A 14,946-nucleotide genomic window follows, 5' to 3' on the forward strand; every position below is an offset into this window, starting at 1 on the left:
TCACATTTCACTATTTAGGATCCTAGATTTATAAGGAAATCTTATAAATCATCTAGTCTATACCTCTGGCAGGATTCAGGCAGGGAAAAAAAAACTATTAAAAATAAGGTTGGGCTTCCCTGGTGGCGCAGTGGTTGAGAGTCCGCCTGCCAATGCAGGGGACACAGGTTCGTGCCCCGGTCCGGGAAGAACCCACATGCCGCAGAGTGGCTGGGCCCGTGAGCCATGGCCGCTGAGCCTGTGCGTCCGGAGCCTGTGCTCCACAACGGGAGAGCCCACAACAGTGAGAGGCCCGCGTACCACAAAAAAAAAAATAAAAAAAAAAAATAAAAAAAAAAAAATAAGGTTGTCCCCATGAAAAGGAACTAACTGGCTTGGGGGAACAGAGAAGACCTTTTTTGCACCATAAACCCTTTTATGCATTTTGAATTTAGAACCATGCGCGTGTATTATCCTAGACAATTAACTTAAAACTAATTGAATCTAACCCTCTCATTCTGAAGAGGTCAAAGAGGTAAGTGATTTGTACATTCATCTTTTCAAACCCATCTACCCTCTCTTGGTCCCTTACACTCTCCACCACATGAAAAGTGAAGGATCTTATGGGAGAAATATAAGGCATCCAGTAGGACTGCAAAAACTAGTAAATCTCTATTGTAGACAAGTAGAAGGGTTTTTTCCTTCTTAAAATTTAGCTCTTCTCCTAACTAGCTGTGCTTCAGCAAATCACTTCCTATCTGGGCCTCAGTTTCCTCAACTGTAAGATATATGAGATAGACCATAGCAATATTCTTCAAACTGCAGTTGCAACTTATTCATAGGTCACGAAATCAAATTTTGTGAATCACAGCCTACACTGTTTTCAAGTGAAATAGAACAGGATAGAAAATTTCAGAGTATATCACTCATAGTTACGGTAAAGACGGTTCCATGATATTTTGTTGTAAGGTGTATCTCTTACCATAGGTCATAGCTAAAAAACTCTGAAAGTCATGAGTGTAGACGATCGTGAGGCTTATTTTAGATCTGACATCCCGGCATTCTAATTTCCCTGTGTTATGAGATGACAGTGTTTACTTAGTAGCTGAACATGCTCTATGCAGGACAGACATAGGAAATTCTCACCTATGCCAAACTACCACAAATCAATCCTGCTGTGTCTGGGATTTCTAAAAACAGTGTAACATGTAAAGGCATCAGCACAGAGCCCAGCACACAGTAAGGGCCCAATATTAGATAGTGATCATCATCATTATTCAGATTATAGTCATCCTGAATGTTAAATAAAGGCAAATATTTTATTCCCACTAGTAAAGAGAAAATGCTGAGGAAGTACCTTTTTTAATCTGTGACTTACTTTGGGAGATCTGTTAGTACGGTGTATTAAGTCTCTGTCAGGTAAATCCTTCCAAGGCCTAAAAAATGAGAGTTTCCAAACATGAAACAGAGTCACAAAAGACTTAACTGGAATGATAAAATTAGTGCTATGAGGAAAAGCCTCTTACTTATATACAGAAACCCTTGGGCTTAATTCCTACCAAATGAATGCAGGGTCTCAGCATCGCCTTAAGTTTTGTTTGTTTTTCCTGGAACAGCTTCCAGACATTGCACATTGCAAACACTTCACAACTATTTGTTGCATCAAACTGAATTCATAGCCTATGTGCTTCTCTCTCCAACTACAGATAGTTACATCACCATCAATAAAAATTTATTAAGTTACTTTGATGTAGATGTTCAAAAACATGGTAAATAAACAAAATGTGGCACACAGACATACAATGGACTATTTTTCAACCTTAAAAAGGAATGAAATTCTGAAAAATGTGACAACAGGAGTGAAGCTTGAAAACATTACGCAAGGTGAAATAAGCTAGACACAAAAGGACAAACATTGTATGACTCCACTTATATGAGGTACCTAGAATAGGCAAATGCATAGAGACAAAAAAATTGAATAGAGATTACCAGGGGCCACAGGGAGGAGGGAAAGGGGAGCTATTGTTTAATGGGCACAGAGTTTCTGTTTGAGATGATGAAAAAGTTCTAGAAGTGGATAGTGGCAATAGTTGCACAAGACTGTTGAGTGTACTTGATGCTACTGTACACTTAAAAATGGTTAAGGGCTTCCCTGGTGGTGCAGTGGTTAAGAATCCGCCTGCCAATTCAGGGGACATGGGTTCAAGCCCTGGTCCAGGAAGATCCCACATGCCACGGAGCAACTAAGCCTGTGCACCACAACTACTGAGCCCGCATGCCACAACTAGAAGCCACCGCAGTGAGAAGCCCACACACCATGCAGCAACGAAGACCCAATGCAACCAAAAATAAATAATTTTTTTTTAAAAATAGTTAAAATGGTCAATTTTATGTTATGTATATTTACCACAGTAAAAAAAAGAATATCAACCCTTTATATTTTCATATCATTTACTATTTTATTTTTTTTAAAACATGTTAAATGTATAAATGAATGAATATTGCAAAGAGGTGTAAGATAAAGACCTGACTCCTTGGCCTGATTTATCAAGTCCTCCGAGACACAGACCCCTACTTTTTACTCCAGCTCCCCAGCCTCATCTCTGACCATTCCTGCTCTCTGTTCTAGACACAATGAGCTACTTTCCTGATATGTAAACAATTTCCTCTTGCCTCCAGGCCTTTGCATGTGCTATAGTCTAGAACTCTCTTCCCATGCATTACCCACCTATAAGCCCCACTTTACTAGGCTGCTCTGCTTTCAGGTCTAGGCACAGATGTCATCTGTACAGAAGACAGTACCCTGGGCTAGGAGCCCTACCTGTGTGCTTCCACATACCAAAGGGGCACTCCTCTCACCACACACATCACACTGAATGGTTCTTTGTCTCCCCAACTAGGCTGAAAGCCCCTTGGAGGTAAAGACCGTATCTTGTTTACCATAATACCCCCAGCACACAACAAAGTGACCCCACTAAGATATATTTCTGAATTCAATGAGCAACTAAGCAAATGATATCATAGTCTGCTTTGACAGGCCCTGACTGCAAGAAGCCACCATTTTCTCAGCGTTCAAGTCTTAGAAAACCAGAAAGTAGTCCTACCCTCTCCTATACTACCTTTTAGCCTAACTGAAATCATCAAGCACTGCTTAAATCAAACAGGAATAAGAAACCACTATAAGGGCCCCCATTAGTGTTTTGATTCCAGGCAACAGGGCCTTTGAATTTTAAGTCTACGTTTTCCACAGACACACGTCCCTTAGTTTCCAACATCAGCAAGCTCTAACTGGGTGCCTAGACTCTGCAGGAGATTCAAAAGGAAACCACTGCTTCTGCCTTCGAGAGCTTACAAATAATTTCATACCTAAAAATAAAAGATAAGAAAAACAGCATATATGGACACAGTTTTCTCAAGACCCAGAGAAGCTGACGAGATCCTCCCTGTTATGAGCTGAATTGTGTTCCCCAAAATTCTTATGTTGAAGTCCTAACCCCCAGTATCTCAGAATGTGACTGTATTTGGGGACTTCCCTGTGGTCCAGTGGGTAAGACTCCAAGCTCATAATGCAGGGGGCCCAGGTTCGATCCCTGGTCAGGGAACTAGATCCCGCATGCATGCTGCAACCAAGAGTCCGCGTGCCACAACTAAACAAGTCTGTGTGCTGCAACGAAGATCCTGTGTGCCACAACTAAGACCCAGCGCAGCCAAAAAAAAGTTAAAAAAAAAGAATTTGACTATATTTGGAGATAGGGTTTTTAAGGAGATAATTAAGGTAAAATGAGGTCATATAGGTGGGCCCTAATCCAATATGACTGGTATGCTTGTAGGAAGAGATCAGTACACAGACACACACAGAAGGAAGACAATGTGAAGACACAAGGAGAAGATGGCCACCTACAAGCCAAGGAGAGAGGGCTCAGAAGAAAACAACTCTGCCAATACCTTAATCTTGGACTTCTATCCTCTAGGACTGTGAGAAAATAAATTTCTGTTGTTTAACCCACAGTCTATAGTACATTTTTTATGGTAACCGTAGAAAACTAATATACCCTCCCCTCTTTTAACCAACTCCTACAAGACAAGTAAGAATACTTTCTTGGACTTCCCTGGTGGTGCAGTGGTTAAGAATCTGCCTGCCAATGCAGGGGACACGGGTTCGAGCCCTGGTCCGGGAAGATCCCACATGCCGTGGAGCAACTAAGCCCGTGCACCACAACTACTGAGCCTGCACTCTAGAGCCCACAAGCCACAACTACTGAGCCCACGTGCCACAACTACTGAAGCCCGCGTGCCTAGAGCCCATGCTCTGCAACAAGAGAAGCCACCGCAATGAGAAGCCCATGCACTGCAACGAAGAGTAGCCCTGCTCGACGCAACCAGAGAAAAGCCCAAGCATAGCAACGAAGACCCAATGCAGCCAAACATAAATAAATAAATAATTTTTTAAAAAAAAATTAAAAAGAACACTTTCTTTCTGTTTCCCACTAACTATTCATCACTCCTTTAAGTGAGGGTTTGTTTGGGTTTTTTTTGCCACGCCATGCAGCTTGAGGAATCTCACCTCCCCGACCAGGGATTGAACCAGGGCCACAGCAGTGAAAGAGCCAAGTCCTAACCACTGGACCACCAGGGAACTCCCATTAATGTTTCATTTTTAATCTAGCTTTCTCAAAGTCTACTACATGAGCAAAGGAAGTTAACCCAGAATTTTGAGGTCATAAGCCCTTTAAGGAAGATTCCATGATAATTTACCTGCGTTGAAATTTGGAGTAAAACTTTGAACGTTGAGACAATAAAGAGTGAGCCTTGGGGAAGGTAAATCCTGATGAATGACCACAAGCAAGTCTCTTGGCCTGGAAGCAGGAATCTGTGATGTTTACAATGGTGAGCACTGGGAGTCTGTCTGAAAGACCAGACCAGAGGAAAACATGTAACATGTCAAAAGGGAGCCAAACAGAAACAATTCAAGGATCTTGTACGGAAGGAGACAGGGATGGTTAATTCACCTTCAGCATCTGGAGGAGATTTGCGGGAGGAGTCCAGAATTCGAGGGTGGCCCCTCTCAATTCGGCGGAGAGTTGCCCAGCATTGTGGATGCTGACAAACAGCCAGGTCACAGGTAGTTTCATCCCACTGGCTTTTATCTGGCAAGTCCATAGCTACAAATGGTTTAGGACAAAAGCCAATCTTGCAGCTTTCTAGCCCTCTGGAAAAACAATCACCACATAATTAGGGAATACTATACATTAGCCATGCAGTCCAGATATTAATTTGCACTCAAAGCGTGAAATATTTCTGTTGAACCATATAGATAAATGGTGGTCACAGGATAATTAGGAATTGGGTAACAAGCAAGCATGAAATTATCTCAGCATGGAGTAGAGTGATAAGAGTTTGGGTTCAGACTGACTCCAGAAGGTCTCCTAACTGACCATTTAAATTAATAACTGAGTGACCTGAGATTTAACCAATCTGCGCTTCAGTCTCCTCAGCTGCAAAATGAGGATAAGTCTATTTCACAGGATCACCACAACAATTAATTAATGGACATTAAAAGTTCTGGCATAGGGCTTCCCTGGTGGCGCAGTGGTTGGGAGTCCTCCTGTCAATACAGGGGACACGGGTTCGTGCCCAGTCCGGGAAGATCCCACATGTCACGCAGCGGCTGGGCCCGTGAGCCATGGCCGCTAACCCTGCGCGTCCGGAGCCTGTGCTCCGCAACGGGAGAGGCCACAACAGTGAGAGGCCCACGTACCGCAAAAAAAAAAAGAGAGGAAAAAAGTTCTGGCATATAGTTCAAAATAAATATTAGCATCCTTTCCTTTTCCCCTTCATTAATCATTAGGGAGAAGATGCCACCATCTCCAAAAAGCCTTATCAAATTATAAGTAATGTACATAGCACTTGAGTATCCTCAGATTTTGTTATACACAGGGGCTCCTGGAACCAATCCTCTGTGGATACTGAGCGACGGCTGAGTCACAGAAGTGCTATAGATGGCTCAAACTTTTGGAAGAGATGCTTCAATTTTCAGTATGCTCCAGTTCTCACTCAGGCGGCTAAAATACCCACCAGAAATGAATGGGTTTGCTCAAACAGCAAATCAGTCGACCCACAGTTGCATCAGAAGCCACTGGCTTTTCACTTACTGGCTGTATGCTCTTGGGCAAGTTACTTCACCTCCCTCAGCCTGTTTCCTCATATAAAGTAGGGAAGGGGAAATCCCTAAGTAGCATCATAGAAGCATTAAATAAAATAATGTACTTTTATGTATGGTATACAACAGGTGCTCAATAAATGTTATCTTTCTCTCTCTAGAAATGTTTTAGGCAATCAGTACCACCTGATCCCTAATAACTTTTTAAGGACTGTGTCCATTTCTTTTTTCTTTTACTCAACACATTTATTGACTACCAAATATGTGAGGGGACCTGTTATGGGCATAGAGAACAATAAAGAACAAAATAAGTTCCTGTTCTAAAGTGCTTATAATTTAAACCAAAGATAGCAAACTATTGGCCTGGGATTGCATCTGGCCTATGATTTGTTTTGTTTGGTCTGTACTTTGAGCCATTACGCAAAGATGAAAAGAGTCCATAATGTCCAGATTGCTGGCTCCTCTTAAAAATTAAAATATCTAACAACACAGGGGCCCAATTCCAACTAGATAGCAACTGGCTGGAGCTGAGCACTTCCTGACATCTTTAAACCAGTTGTATTCTAGCCAAGTGGACAGTTCTCCCACCAAACCCTATAATCTCTAACTGAAGCAGTTTCAGTTGCCATTTATCATCTCATATGCTGTTGTGTTTTTTTTATAATAGGGAAATATTTCTCCGTGTTCATGTCACTGTCAAAAACAGGAAAACTATGGGTGGCCTGAAACAGCAGGTTTCAAGAAAAAAAAGCGTTTCTGCTTTGCGGGAGTGAGGACAATTGCTACAAATGTAATAGGAAAATGGTAGAGCTCAACAAGCCATTGTAGGGACTTCCCTGGTGGTGCAGTGGTTAAGGATCCGCCTGCCAATACAGAGGACACGGGTTCGAGCCCTGGTCAGGGAAGGTCTCACATGCCGCAGAGCAACTAAGCCTGTGCTCTAGAGTCCATGAGCCACAATTACTGACGCCCACACTAGAGCCCACACTCGTACTCCGCAACAAGAGAACCACAACTAGAGAAAGCCCACGTGTAGCAATGAAGACCCAACGCAGCCAAAAATAAATAATTTTTTTTAAAAACCCACTGCAAAACCATGGAAATGTTTTTTTACTAGGAAAGAAGCACGATAAACAATTCGATTAACTAAAAAGCAAATACAATTGTAAGAGGGTTTGTTTTTCAATGCGAATATAATGTTACATTATTCTTACAACCGGCTGCGTGTTGCCCTTTTGTTACCTGACCAGCCCGAATTGAGCCCCGAGGTCTAGTCATGCCCATCTCTATGTCGCCAGCCCTAGCACGGTGCTGGCAAAGTAGTGAGCGTTAAAAAAAAATTTTAGGTAATAGTTTTTCTTAATACCATTACTACAAAGTCGAGAGGGCTAAAAACATTAGAGGTGACCATTTGCGCCGGCAGAATTGAAAAAAGATTTCCCGCTTCGTTCCGGAAAAGGGAAGTGGGAGAATGCAGCCTCGGAGGGCCGCGCTTCCGCGAAACCAAAGCGGAAGCCAAGCGGCCTAAGCCCACAGAAAAACGCCACTCTTCGACCCGCGGTGAAGTGAACGACGGGCCCAGCCTCTCATCGGGAGGAGCCCCGCCCCACCAGCTCAGTCCACGCCTCCGTCTCCCACGCTAGCCACCAGGCTGCGACGTCGCCAGGCAGCAGCGCAGAGCACTATGGGAAAGGGACGGAAGCCCAGTGAGCCATACTTCATTTGCTAAGCAAGTTCCAGAGACGGTGGTGGCGTGAAGCAGAGAAACGAGCCTGGGAAGGGACGCCAGGTGCAGGTGAGGCCGGACGGAAACCCCTCGAGCCAAAACCATGGTAGCGTGCAAAGCTCGGAAGCACCAGCCACTGGAGGCGGAAGCTGGGCTGGAGGAGGAGGAAGGTTATGGCGCGCGGGGCACTGTGGGACACTGTGTGGGCAACGCGGGGCGCGACGGAAGCCTCGTTGGGTCAGACCGTGTCGACGCGGGAAGTCCGGACGCTGTAGCTGCCTGAAGAGGAGGTCCGAGGCCTGGGCCCCGGCCGCGGCAATGGCGGAGAGGCCCGAGGACCTAAACCTGCCCAATGCCGTCATCACCAGGATCATCAAGGAGGCGGTGAGCAGCTCCGGCTGGCGGACGGGCCAGGGGCGGACGAGCGGGCAGGGGAAAACAGGTCCTGGACCGGTAGCTTTGCTCACCCGCGCTTTTCTCACAGCTCCCGGACGGTGTCAGCATCTCCAAGGAGGCCCGGAGCGCCATCTCCCGCGCCGCCAGCGTCTTCGTGCTGTACGCCACATCCTGGTGAGGCGGACAGAGCTAGCCAGAGCTTAGCTGGGCATAAGGCGTAAAGAGACCCCCCTCACACACACACTGGTTCGGAGTTCGTGGCCTGGAGCCCGCAAACCCCAGGAATTATGTTCTACCTCAGTGGAGGGAGGTTCAGAGCCCTCGTCCAGGTCTTGCAATCTCTGAAACAAAATAAGAAAACAGTAACTTTGCTTTAACCCTTTTGTACAGGTAAGGGAGGGACTTACCGTGTCACAAAAATCCGTGCATGCAGGCTTTCTCGTGCCACTTCTGGGTGCTCCTTTTCCCACCCACTCCGTACGCGGCAAGAGGGCATCTGACAGCCCTTAATCTTTCTTCTTTCAGTGCCAACAACTTCGCGATGAAAGGGAAACGCAAGACACTGAATGCCAGCGATGTGCTCTCCGCCATGGAGGAGATGGAGTTTCAGCGGTTCGTGACCCCGTTAAAAGAAGCTCTGGAAGGTAACTACCCTTTCGTTTTCTCATCCAAGTAGATGTTCATCCTGTATGATCTGCTCACCTGACCCTAAGTCTTTATCAGCTGGGGTGCCTTTAAGTGCGGTAAGCAAAGTATTGGATGCGACTCCAATGGCAGGCACCACCGCATAACTGTTTGTGGTGCTGGGCGGGTTATTTTTCCTTCTGTGCCTCAGCTTTTCCAATTATGCAGTGGAGTTAGCTGCTGCAGTCTGGTTCAGTCTTGCCTCCTAACTCCCTCCCCTTCATCCTTACAGCTTACAGGAGGGAGCAAAAAGGCAAAAAGGAAGCTTCAGAGCAAAAGAAGAAGGACAAAGACAAAAAAACAGATTCAGAAGAGCAAGACAAGAGCAGGGATGAGGACAACGATGAAGATGAGGAGAGGCTGGAGGAAGAAGAACAGAATGAAGAGGAGGAAGTGGACAACTGAGAGGATGGGGAGACGCAGCTCGGAAGGTACCACTCTGAAACGCCGTACACGTTTGTGTGAAGCATTTTCGTGCTGGGCAGAGTAGTCTTAGGCAGAAGATCGAAATAAAAACTGAATTATCATCAGAATTATCATCAAAACCAGCGCTTCCCAGACTCGGAGCATCTGAGTAGCGGAATCCTGTTTTGCTTAATCAGTCTCAAGGTTATGACTTTTTGGCAAGAGAGATTCTGAACAGCTAATTTAATTGGTCAATTTGATCTCTCTTGTTTACTTACACGTATAGTTAGGCAGTTGTTGATCCCCAGTTCCCTCCCCACCCCCCAAAAAAGTAATAATAACTTCCATGCTGCCGACTGTGTTCAGATCACAGAGGCAGCCAAGGCTCAGGAAAAATTGGGGTTTGATCATGGTCAGCCTATTTGATTGTACAGTATTGGGCAATACTAGCTTATTTCAGGTGATCAGAATGGCTTAGCTTTAGGAAATTACTATAAGGGTTCGAGAGAACAATGAAATCTTTTCTATTGTTTCCTCACTTGACAGTAACATTAACTGAATTTTGGTTTCTACAGACTCAGTTGGATTGGACCCCTTCTATATTGCCTATAGGCATGTTACCTGCTTGGGTGGCTATGTTCTCGGCACATAACGCTCTTAAATCAACAGAGTAGAATTAGTCAAGTAAGGTTGCCAACGTCTTACTCTTGTAAAACAGATGGTTTAGTCTTAAATGCACCTCACTGCCTGCGACTGTACAGCTTCAGGATTTGTTGTCACCTCCTGGAAGGTATAAAATTCCAGGCTTTCTCTTCTTGTAGTCCATCTCCTAGACTCGTGACTTGGCTTTTCATTATTCCAATTCATGACAAGTTCCAGACTTTATTTCTTCTAGGCACAACTTTCTCCCTCTGTGCTTCTCACCTCCTGTCTCTGTTCTGCCTCTCCTCTGCTCCCCATTCCCACTTTCTCTGTCCCTCTTTTTCTCACTTCCCCCAATCCAGGAACTCGGATGACCTGCTTAATGTCCCAAAGTGTGGTTTCCTCTGATTCCCTAGTTCTAATCTCATGTTTTTTAAAAATGATTTTGTAAACCTCTCTGAACCATAAGGGAAATCTGATGGTGCTCAGGAATCTAATTCCTCCCCTAAGCCATCCCCTTTAACTGCTTTGGAAGTATCTCTGTTGACCTTTCCTAGTTTTCTTCTCTTTCCATTTGGTGCTTCGAGCACTTTTTTGTTCGTCTCTAAGTTGAGTGCTTGGAGGTTGAAAGGTAGTGAAATGTAGTGTGACACTGTTACTTTGTTAAATGAATACAGTGGAAAGTTTGTTGATAAATGAGTGAAGAATATTGAGAAAATTATAATGCTTTGTATAAATAAAAATTCTTGTTAAAAGTGATGACTCCTCTTTAATCCTTCTTGTTTGTAAGTTTGCTTTTGGGGAGGACCACTGATCATGCACTATACAGTTCTTGGGGTGTGGACTGAGCCAGACCCTTCTAAATATGGGATCCTGCGTCACCTTGGATGACCAGCAGATGCTGCTCATTAACAAGCAGGGGCGCTGCTGCTCTTCAACCACAGTGAGAGCTTCCCATGGCTCTGCTGATCATATACATGGTAGATGCTCAACAACTCCAAACATTTATTGAGTCCCTGCTGTGTTCCTGGCACTGTTTTAAATGCTTTCAAGTATTAACTCTTAAATCCTATGAAGGAACACCGCTGATATCTCCATGATTTCAGCTATGACACTGTATTACCTCTAGATTACGAAACTGTTTCAAATCATAATTCACAGATAGATACACAAGCCCAACGCTCATTAGGTCCAGTGGCTTTTTCCTTCTCCACAGCAGAAACATCGCTTCTTTTTTTTTTCCTGTCTCTCACATATATATTTGTATGAAAGACAAAGCTATTCAATATATTTCTTATTTCTCCCTTGAAATTTATATTGATGCTATTTCTATAAGTTCGTTACAATGTCACAGTATATGTCTCTGGGAAAACAGCATACACTGAGTCCTTCATAGTTGGTTATTGTACAAATGATTTTTTTTTTAAATACACTGAACTTCAGTTTTTTCATCTCTAAAATGGCAGTATTAATACCTACCTTAAAAGGAGAATTTTGAAAGATAACAGAAGACTTTTAGCACAGTGGCATGTACACAGCAAGGCCTTGTTTTTATTTTTGTTTTTCTCTTCCATACATATTTTCATTTTCCTTTGAATTAACAGAGCAGCTTCAGAATAGGAAAGAAATCATTTTTATAATCTTGTCGAAGATAATCTGTTTTCTTTCATAATAGTAGCCTAAGGAGAATGTAAAGTCTGGATACATACACAGCATAACATTTGTACTCTGTGTGATAAAGACTAATCTCTGTGGCTTCTACTAGACATAGGCACTGTTACCAAGTATTTGATTGCTTTTGGAGCAGAATATTATTTAAGGATTACCAAAATAGTTCAAGTTTAACTTCAGTTTGCTCATTCTATATTAATATATTCATTTCTAATTGTGTAATTTTTTAATTTACGTAATATTGATTTATAACATAGGTTTCTTGTGTACAACATTCTGTTTCTACTTCTGTATACTCTACAACATGCTACCCACCAAAATTTTATTTTCCATTCATCACCATACTGTTGATTCCCTTTACCCATTTTTCCCTCCTCCTTGCCCCTCCCCCTCTGGTAACTGCTGCTCAGTTCTCTGTAGGTTTGGTTTGGTTTGTTCATTTATTTGGGGTTTTGTTTTAGTTTTTTATGTTGCACATATGAGTGAAATCATACGGTATTTGTGTTTCTCCACAGGACTTATTTCACTTAGCATAATAACCTCAAGGTCCATTCATGTTGTCACAAATGGCAGGGTTTCATCTTTTTTTATGGCTGAATAGTATTCCATTGTATATATACACCACATCTTCATTATCCATTCGTTGGTGGGCACTTAGGTGGTTTCCATATCTTGGCTATTGTAAAGAATGCTGTGCCACGATGAACATAGGGGCATATATCTAGAAATATATTGGGTTTTTTTTTTGGCCGTGCTGCATGGCATGCGGGATCTCAGTTGAACCTGAGCCCCCTGGTAGCATGGAGTCTTAACCACTGGACGACTAGGGAAGTCCCTAGAAATATGTCGTTTCTTTTTTTTTTTTTTTTAACATGTCGTTTCTTAATTCCCATGAGCACCACTCAGCCAAGCCCTCAAGTCCCATCTGGACTTCTGTGGCTTCCTTTGAGCTCAGTTTCCTGCCTCATCTCTGCTTCCCTTAGCTTCCTCTGTGTACTGCTTGCCAAGTGGATCTTCCTGGAACATTGCTATGTTGCAGTCCCTCACTGCTTTCTGTTAAGTCAAATCCATACCTAGACCTGTTGTTATTCAAAGCCTGCTTAAGGTGGGCTCACCTGACCTTCTGTAACATGTTTCTACCCCAACATAAGGCTCCAGTCAAGAATGAATCCCCCAAAGAACTCTTCCACACGACCCTAGTTCTTACCAAACTTTGACTACCTAAGAAAAACCATGTTTCCTGCGAGTGGGGACTATAACTTAAAACTATAGAATTCAAGGACTGGGAAGAATCTTTGAGGTCATCCGCCAGTTTTTCCCAACCACACCTCTCTCAATCCTGTAGTGGTATCCAGATTTTGAAGTTTCCTTACTAGGCCAAGGTAATGTTTCTCCTCTGTTTTTAACCACAGCCCTTCATGCTTAGAGATTCTGATTTGGATTTGGAGGGTGGGAGGATTACCATCCTTACCCATGCAAAATTACAAAAAAATCTCCTATTTTCACAGATGGGAAATTGAGGCTCATCAGAGAGAAGTGACTTACCACTAATTTATAAAAGCTGGGATTCCGTTCCAGTGGTCCACTGCCTTGCTTCTATTTTTTTGTTAACTAAACTTTATTTTTGAACAATTTTAGATTTACAGAAAAGTAGCAGAGTATAACCATCACCCAATTTGCCCTCATGTTAATCTTACATAACCATGGTACATCTGTCAAAGCTAAGAAAAAACCCATATTGAATTTGGTTAACCAATTTCCTTTTTTGATTGAGATAAAATGCACAGACATAAAATTAACCTTTTTTTTAAAATAAAGTTATTTATTTATTTTTGGCTGCATTGGGTCTTCGTTGCTGCGTGCAGGCTTTCTCTAGTTGTGGTGAGCGGGGGCTACTATTCGTTGTGGTGCGCAGGCTTCTCATTGTGATGGCTTCCCTTGTTGCGGAGCACGGGCTCTAGGCACACGGGCTCAGTAGTTGTGGCTCGTAGGCTCTAGAGCTCAGGCTCAGTGCTTGTGGCACATGGGCTTAGTTGGTCCGCGGCATGTGGGATCTTCCCGGACCAGGGGTCGAACCCGTGTCCCCTGCATTGGCAGGCAGATTCTTAACCACTGCACCAATGGGGAAGCCCGAAATTAACCATTTTGAGATGAGCAACTCGGTGGCACATTCACAGCCACCACATCTATCTAGTTCCAAAACATGTTCATCACCCCAAAATAAAACCTCATACCAGTCAAGCAGTTATTCCCCATGCTTCCCTCCCCTTGCCCCTGGCAACCACTAATATCTGGTTCTTTTTATGCTCTTCACAAGCATTTAGCCCAGTGCCATGTACCTACCTGGAAGGCACTCAATAAAGTGGGAGTTTGGGTTTTTTTTTTTTTACTTTTTACTTAGTAAGTAGAATATACATACTAAAAGGTGCAAATAAGAGTAGAGGTTGATAAATTGTCACAAACTAAAGACATCTATGAAGGAATTCCCTGGCGGTCCAGAGGTTAGGACTCCACACTTTCACTGCCAAGGGCCCGGGTTCAATCCCTGGTTGGGGAACCAAGATACCACAAGCAGCACAGGTACAGCCAAGAAAAAAATTTAATTAATTAATTAATTAAACATATCCATGAAAGTCACACTGAGATCAATAAACAACATGACCAGCACCCTAAAAAGAACCTTCAATCTCCCTTCCAGTCACTTCCTATCTCCCCAGTAGTAGTCGCTATCTTGAATTCCAGCACAGGTTAATTTTGCCTGGGTTTGTGCTTCATATAAATGAAATCATACAATATGTTCTCTTGTGTCTGACTCCTTTTGCTCAGCGTTACATTTAAGAGTCATGTCGTTGCATTCACAATACTTTTTATGGATAAGAGTGACAGATAAAGGTAAAATTATATTTTAAAGGGGGGGGTGCTAGAAGTGGGAACAGGTCTCTCAGTCAAGAATAAGAGTGGCATGGGAAAAATAGATTACACCAAACAGCAACATTCTTAAATTTTCCACCCTGTTTGGAATCTTGGAGGTATCCAATGGTACTAATTATTTTTAGTTATCAATAAACTCAGAGGTAGGAGAGGTATGTTGTTGTTGTTGTTTTTGGCCATGCCATGTAGCATGCGGAACTTCCCCGCCCAGGGATTGAACCCATGTCCCCTGCATTGGAAGCATGGAGTCTTAACTACTGGACCACCAGGGAAGTCCAGGAGAGGTGTTATGAAAGACCTGCTGGGCAGGGGATCTAAACTGGGGAAAAAAATAAATAGTAATTACCTCTGT

At 43.3% G+C, this 14,946-nt stretch overlaps 2 protein-coding genes across 2 annotated transcripts in view; one reads left to right on the plus strand and one right to left on the minus strand.

The window, feature by feature from the left end:
- LOC132523416 (regulator of G-protein signaling 3-like) overlaps positions 1 to 7,972 on the minus strand; it is a 162,185-nt gene extending 154,213 nt beyond the window's left edge. Inside the window, exons 1-4 of the mRNA XM_060154545.1 lie at positions 7,857 to 7,972; positions 4,989 to 5,188; positions 4,735 to 4,885; positions 1,358 to 1,415 (exon numbers count right to left, since the gene is read on the minus strand). Of these exons, the coding sequence (XP_060010528.1) occupies positions 1,358 to 1,415; positions 4,735 to 4,885; positions 4,989 to 5,188; positions 7,857 to 7,861 (414 nt within the window). The 5' untranslated portion in view covers positions 7,862 to 7,972. The remainder of the gene's footprint in view (positions 1 to 1,357; positions 1,416 to 4,734; positions 4,886 to 4,988; positions 5,189 to 7,856) is intronic.
- Positions 7,835 to 10,751, plus strand: POLE3 (DNA polymerase epsilon 3, accessory subunit). Its single transcript, XM_060154557.1, has 4 exons — positions 7,835 to 8,249; positions 8,350 to 8,435; positions 8,787 to 8,905; positions 9,178 to 10,751. The coding sequence occupies exons 1-4, from the start codon at positions 8,184 to 8,186 to the stop codon at positions 9,348 to 9,350; spliced, it is 444 nt and encodes a 147-aa protein (XP_060010540.1). The 5' UTR covers positions 7,835 to 8,183; the 3' UTR covers positions 9,351 to 10,751.
- The last annotated feature ends 4,195 nt before the right edge of the window (positions 10,752 to 14,946 follow it).

The sequence above is a fragment of the Lagenorhynchus albirostris genome, chromosome 7 (genome assembly GCF_949774975.1).
Source record: "Lagenorhynchus albirostris chromosome 7, mLagAlb1.1, whole genome shotgun sequence".
NCBI classification, from domain to species: Eukaryota; Metazoa; Chordata; class Mammalia; order Artiodactyla; family Delphinidae; genus Lagenorhynchus; species Lagenorhynchus albirostris.